This window comes from Gossypium raimondii, chromosome 9 (genome assembly GCF_025698545.1).
Source record: "Gossypium raimondii isolate GPD5lz chromosome 9, ASM2569854v1, whole genome shotgun sequence".
NCBI lineage: Eukaryota > Viridiplantae > Streptophyta > Magnoliopsida > Malvales > Malvaceae > Gossypium > Gossypium raimondii.
Window position 1 is genome coordinate 35,807,912 of NC_068573.1, and position 7,272 is coordinate 35,815,183.

Below are 7,272 nucleotides of genomic sequence, written 5' to 3' on the forward strand. Positions count from 1 at the left end.
TGTAATTGTAGTTTGGATGTCGTTAATTTTGTCAATAATTTAATGGTATCTTATTTAGGTTTTAAAACATGGTGTGTACACTTTTGTAAGTTGAATTTTTTTTAAAATGTAAAAAGTCAAATTATTGATTATATCATATTTGAAAAAATAAGTTATTTCAAATTATTGACAGAATCAACCGAGAAAAAATTAGCTCCAGAATAGAGAGCGCACCTTTTGGAAAAATAGGGGACTAAAATGAATGTATTATAATACATTAAAAAATTTGACCCCTACTAATGCAATGCAAACAAGAGTATGGCATTCAACGGTCAGAGTTGCAGAGCATAGGCATGATGTAAATGGCAATATTCGACTGCAATTTCTTCCTTTGTGGGGACTGCAAATTCGTAATGCGGGGGCCAGGAAACATAGAATTTGATTAAGAATTTTCAAAGTAATTGATCCATTTAAAAGAGACGTAGACATTTCCATGTTGAAACTAGGCAGGCACCTTCCATTGACTAATTATGCGCCTCTCATGCGTGTTTTCTTCATGCTTTGCTGCCTGCTTCTTCAACCCTTCTCCCCCTTTTGTTTTTTTCTTTGGGTTTTCAATACCTCTTTAAATGGAATGGACTTTGGGTTGTTATCTTCTTGTACTATATTTCTTCTAAGTCCCCTTAAATGGGTTATCGTTTCGTCAAGAATTCTTCTTCTTCTTCCTCCATATGCTTTGACCATTTCAGCCTTATTGTTTGATCTTCCGTCATGGGTATTTGCTGGCCTAAACCAGCAAAGTGTGCTCATGCTTCTTCCTCGAATTTCTCAGGTCAGTCTCACTTTTCTTTTTTGCTTCATTTTATTTATTTTTTGGGTCTAAATATAAGCTTTTCAGACACACACACACACACGCACGCACATATATATATATATATATATATATATATATTGTCTGGGTTTGAGTTCTTGTATTGCTATGTAATGGATTAATCAAATGCAACTTATGGATGGAATCAAAAGAATAGTTTGTTTTAGCGGAGGTATTTTGAAGTCTGGCTATGAGAAAACGAATGGGCGTTCATTTAATAATAAATCAATTTCTGTATATGATATGAATGTAAAGGGGTTCCCCTGTATGCTCCAATCAACTATCTTCTTCTCCTTTTGGTGAAGTTAGCATTAAACAGCGAAATTTGCATTAGTAATTAAATGCATGTTTGAACTTCAAATTGATCACAAACAAAATAATAGTAACAGTCAGTTTCTGGCTTTCTTTTTCCTTGGATATGTGTGTGTATGGGTTATTAGACTAGTGGCAAGAATGAATTTGTATTATTTTGATATGGTTTAGAAGTCAGTAAATAAATTCTGCTTTTTGTTGTTTAAGGTAGTGCAAAGACTCATAGTAACACAAAGCAGGAATCAACTTCTTCAACCCAGAAATTGCCTATGGAAACTTCGAACAAACCATTTGTAGCATCTAAACCTCACACACCTGTTTCCAGCAACCTCAAAGCTGATACATCTGTTTCCAGCAGTCTGAAGTCTTTCAGTTTTAGTGATCTTAAAAATGCCACCAAAAACTTCCGGTCCGAAACACTTCTCGGAGAGGGAGGGTTTGGATGTGTTTTTAAAGGTTGGATTGATGAGAACACGTTTGCGCCTACCAAGCCGGGAACCGGAATTGTTGTAGCTATCAAGAAACTCAAGTTAGAAAGCTTCCAAGGGCACAAGGAATGGCTTGTACGTAAAGCTTTTGCTTATAAGTTTAGTTTTTCTTTTTTCAAATTTTGCGAGTTCATATTTGTAGCCTGATTGCCGATCAACATTTTGTAGGCGGAAGTTAACTATTTGGGTCAGCTTCGCCATGAAAATCTTGTGAAACTCATTGGTTATTGCGTGGAGTTTGAGAATAGACTTTTGGTTTATGAGTTTATGCCAAAGGGAAGTTTGGAGAATCATTTATTTAAAAGTAAGCTTCTCTCTCACTCTTTTTTACATTGATCTTCTTCTCATTATGTTAAAGCATATACCATGTATCAATGGCTTGTCAATGTGTTTGTATGAACCTAGTTGTCTCCTATTGGCATGCAGGGCAGCTGGAGTTACATGACTCTTAGGATGGTGGCAGTTTTTGCATATACGAGTCATTTTTAATGTTTCTGTTTCATTAGTCTGAATGGTTAATCAAGATAGGATCTGGCTATATTACTCGAACTTGGGTTTGAGTGCTTTCGTGTTTCTTTTTTCTCATGTCCGAAAAATATATATTGGATATAGGTACTTATCAAAAAATGAAGAGTCAGAGAAACGTACTAACACTAAAACCATTATTGTTTTCTTCTTTCAGAGGGTGTTCAACCAATTTCTTGGGCTACACGGATGCATATTGCCAGACAGGTTGCACAGGGATTGACCTTTTTACATAGTCTAGATGCTAATGTAATCTTCCGTGATTTAAAGGCTTCCAACATTCTTCTAGATTCGGTAATGCTGACATATCAAACATTGTCACTTTTGATTGAGTTGTACGGCAGAGATGTTATATTGAACATCCCCATTTGATTTAATGACTGATGCTGTTGCCTATAAACTTATGTAGGATTACAATGCAAAGCTTTCAGATTTTGGGTTGGCAAGAGATGGTCCAACTGGTGATAACACCCATGTTTCGACCAGAGTTGTTGGAACTCAAGGTTATGCAGCCCCAGAATATGTTGCCACAGGTGTGTTCATCACCTTTCCTTCAAATAGTGCAGTTAAAACCGAGTATGATAATGAGTAGAGAAAATTATTACTCAGATTCGGGTGTATGTTGGTAAGAGTATATGTTTGGCATGGGTATGTTAAAAAAATTTTCAGTTTTCCCTGTATCTGGAGGATTTTTGGAGAGTTATATCCCCAAACTCATGTCTGAATACGTGTTGCTCATGGATGGTTCAAGAAAATGAAGAATGGGAGCAACATAGAGGGATTATTTTGGTATCTTATACCTTTCTTCTTATTAATGTGATTCAAAAAAATAATAATAATAAAAATGAAGTCAAGGAAAGAAAAAGAAATAGAGATAGATGAGATTTTACACTACAGTTAACTTAACTTATGTTACATTACATATACGCTAGTTGTTTGGATTGCAAATGCAACAGCCTAGGGATGGAAGTAGTCCTGTTTTCCATTTTTCTCCAGCTAAGCGGATTCTTTTTCCTTCTTTCTCAAATTCCGTCCCTTCTTCCAAATGCAGTTGTAGTTGAACTTTCTGTAGCAATGTCATGTTGGCACCAGTACGGTGGCCATAAATGGTGAGTTCGGTTATCATAGATTACAACCATAACTTCAGCATATTAATCTTGAGAGGCTGCTATTAGTCTATGCTGAGCATGAGTGTAGAAGCATGTTCAATGTCCGTTCGAGCTTGAGATTCTTCTCCATTTGCCTATAGCCATAAAATACTAATAAACTGAATGAATCAACTGAAGTTGTATCGTGTGGCTTTGATTATAGTAAATGAACTAAGGTTTGAAAACAAAATCTTGAAATTGTCAAGCCTACACACATTTTGCCTCCAGTACGATCTCCTGCATTCCTGAGGACCTTTTGGCAAATTCCGGAAAAAAACATTTTTGTGCCGAGCCATTAAGTCTCTCTCCACTACTTCCCCTGTATATGACATGTACAAGAGGCCTAGAATTGAACATAATATGCTTAGCATGATCATACCAGCAATTAGTTTGTCGCATCGTTAACGGCTTGGAAATTGCTCTGTAGCAATGCTGTGGTGCTCGAACCACCACCATGCTTGCGGAATTCTTTTACAGGAATATTTCTTTGGAGTTTCTAGGCCAAGGACATCTAGATTGTTAGTGGCTTAGCAGTTCATCCAGTTGCACACACAAAAAAGGAAGGGTTGGAATAACATAGAATGGTTAAGATGCAAGACTCCGTTGATGGCAAAGACAAACTAGGTTTGTAAATTTAGTTTTCTCAGGAGTGTTCAGGTTTGAAATTAGTGCTCTTAAAAGAGCAGCTGATATTGGGAGAAACACCTTTGGTATATTGATATGTAATGATCCTTCTGTTTTGTCACTGCACTTTTTTTTTTTTTGCTTTAAGTGGATTTCAATTAAGGGTTATTGATCCTACTAACGAACTAGTTTAAACCTTGCATGCAGGTCATTTGACCCCAAAGAGTGATGTGTATAGCTTCGGTGTTGTACTATTAGAGCTACTTTCAGGACGGCGAGCAATGGACGATGAGAATTTTGGGTTTTCGGAAGAAACACTAGTAGAATGGGCAAAACCATTCCTAAGTGACAACAGGAAAGTACTACGGATAATGGACACGAGGTTAGGAGGCCAGTACTCAAAGAAAGGAGCACAAGCTGCGGCTGCACTCGCATTGCAGTGCTTGCATAAGGATCCGAAGAACAGACCGTGCATGACTGATGTTCTAGCATCATTAGATCGACTCCATGTAACAAAGGACTCATCGGCAAGGACACCCCAACAGCTACAAACAAAGCTTGATCACCATGGGATTAAGCATGTGAATAGCCCTCACAAGGCAAGAATTCCAACTACAAATTCACTTTGAAAAATATTGTTTTGTTAATGAAAATTTGTTTATGGTAAGCAAGAATTGTCGTGAAGCCGGAACCGTGTGGAATTATTGGTTGAGGCCTTGTATACAAGGAAACGGAATGGAAAAGAGTGTTAAGAGTATTGTAGATGAAGATGGTGAACAAATAAATATATTTTTAACACCAAAATCTATATGTACATTAACCCATCTGTTTTTCTTGATCGCGAGGAAAGATGTTTTGGTCACTTGGAAACAGGACTGCTTTGCTTCTACTAACAAATTAAATCTAGGATTTTGATATTATTTTAGTTGTTAGTAATTAAAAACTAAAAAGTTGTTACGCTTAAATAATTAAATTTTTTTTTCTAAAATAATTAAAAACCAATCAAGTTTTTAATGGAAAATTGTAAGTGTTTGTAACCAATTGAGCCCTTAAAATATAATTCTAAATTGAAGCTTTTAACAAACTATTAAATGCTGACTAAGTGGATAATATGACAATTGACGTAAGTTGTTAAGTGCTAATTTGATGTATGATCTAGCAATTGATATCGAAAATGACGATATGACGGTTGAGGTGACGTTTACCATGAAAAAATATTGATGTGTAGGGTTTAATTGTTTTTAATTATTTTTCTGGACTTCATTAATTTTTATTATTCGAGTGTAAAATTATTAAAATATTATAAAAATCTAAAATAATTATAGAAAATAAATAGTAAAAATATTATAAAAATTATAGAAAAATTAAAAATATAGAGCACAATCAATAAGTTATAGAAAATAATAAAAATATGAAATTATTAAAAATACAGAAAATAAGAAAATGAAGAGCTTAAAGTATGAAGATGATTGGAGTTATATGGAGTACCAACCATCAAAATAAGGAAACTAAAAGTAATTATATATTTTATATTTTTATTTAACCATAAAATCAAATAAAAAGCAGGATACTCTTCTTTTCTTTAATGTTATATAAAAAAATTGATGTCATTAATTTAAAAACCCAAAATTACAATTCATCTAACACTACATTATAGAATTGATTGTTGATACTAGATATCTAAATTTTGTATTTGCAAATCCATGTTGAGGCAGATTTCTTTTCTGTTTAATCCATGACCATATAGACTTTCAATATTTTAATAGTTGGCGATAATACAATCACAATAGAGTATTTAGCAATTCAATTAATACTAATATTGACAAATAAAAGAGAAATTATAACAATTCATTTTTAGTGGTGTCGAAAATAGTGGTTTCAGGCCCACAATTTCGATGAGAGAGTTTGTACTTATATTTAATTAATATTTATGAGTTAAATATAGTATAATAGTGAATCGTGATTTAATAGGTTTTATTAATTGGTCAGTTAATTGAGATACAAGTGGCTCATACCAAAATTCAGTGGTTTTGAAAAATGAGGTATCAGGACCTCGTTTTCATAAATTGAGTTTATAAATATTATTATTAAATATTTACGGAGCTGTTATATAAGTGGATTGAAGTTTGGTAAGAAAATTTTGATGATTTGATAATTAATTAAGAAAAAAGATTAAATCGTAAAAATTATAAAATAATGTCACTATTGAATTTTTTTAATGAGTTAAGGCTTATTAAACTAATTATCAAGGTTTAAAAGTGCAATTACACCTATATTAAGTGAAGTAATAATAAATCAAAATGAATAAAACAAAAGAGACCACCTTCATCCTTATTTTTTTCTTCTCAAACACCGAATACTCCATTGCCAAGTTTAAGGGTTTTCGTCTAAGCTTTCTTTCATTTGTATGATTAAGGATTCAATCCTACGGAGGAAAATTAGGAAAAAAGTGAAAATTGTATAATAGTCCCTATAAATCAACTTATTATACATATATTGTTGCTGTTGAATTACGAATCTATTTGTTATTAATATTGTGAATTGGAATTGAAATGTTATAAACTAATGTTAAGTTGAGTAAGGACTTAATTGAGAAATGTTGAATACTGGTGAAACATGATTCATGTGGATTCAGAATTAATGTGACTTGTTTATAGCATGTGTACTGAGAACATGGAAGTGCCCCTAATTTATAAATATTACAAGTCATGTTTAAATGCCCATTTGAATGCAGTAAACAATTAAGATACGATTGGTATGCCAATAGGGTTATATCACGCGTTGTATGAGTTTAATGTGAGATGAGATGATGACAGATGATATGTTTATATGTTTATTGAATGTATCAGTATCTAGCATTTTTTGCGGATTACTGAGTTATATTTACAGTGATTCAGACGTGTTTCTAGGGGAGGATGTGTAGCTTTCGGGCATGGCACTTAGTATCCAGGCGCGTTTCTAGAGTGATGTTAGCCTTCAGACTTGGCACTCAGTGCCTAGGCGTGTTCTTGGTTGGTTTAACTCATTTGAGCATTATGGCCTGTTTTGGGTGGATAACCGAGTATCTGAATTATGTTACTATTGTAACACCCATAACCCGTATCCGTCGCCTGATTAGGGTTACGAGACATTACCAAACATAACATAATTGAACACAATTAAATACAAAATCATAATTTACAAACAGTTTTAAATAAATAAATTTTTATACACTTATTTAACCATCTTGCATATAAACAATAAAACATATTCTATATTTGTCGAATTCAAAAAATAATACAAGTACAGCTTATAAATTTAATCTTATAATGCGATACACATAATG

The 7,272-nt window shown here is 33.5% G+C and overlaps 1 protein-coding gene across 4 annotated transcripts; it reads left to right on the plus strand.

Moving 5' to 3' along the window:
- The first annotated feature begins 470 nt into the window (after positions 1-470).
- Positions 471-4,817, plus strand: LOC105799300 (probable serine/threonine-protein kinase PBL2). 4 transcript variants are annotated; one of them, XR_001135530.2, is made up of 7 exons: positions 471-811; positions 1,370-1,725; positions 1,819-1,954; positions 2,333-2,469; positions 2,585-2,708; positions 3,751-3,947; positions 4,155-4,303. XR_001135530.2 is itself a non-coding variant. In XM_052621371.1 (6 exons), the coding sequence occupies exons 1-6, from the start codon at positions 751-753 to the stop codon at positions 3,852-3,854; spliced, it is 918 nt and encodes a 305-aa protein (XP_052477331.1). In that variant the 5' UTR covers positions 471-750; the 3' UTR covers positions 3,855-4,132. The 4 variants fall into 4 exon arrangements, 3 of the variants coding, with proteins under 3 accessions (XP_052477331.1, XP_012485230.1, XP_012485229.1); XM_052621371.1 differs by lacking the exon at positions 4,155-4,303 and having other exon boundaries at positions 3,751-4,132; XM_012629776.2 differs by lacking the exon at positions 3,751-3,947 and having other exon boundaries at positions 474-811; positions 1,374-1,725; positions 4,155-4,817.
- Positions 4,818-7,272: the final 2,455 nt, after the last annotated feature.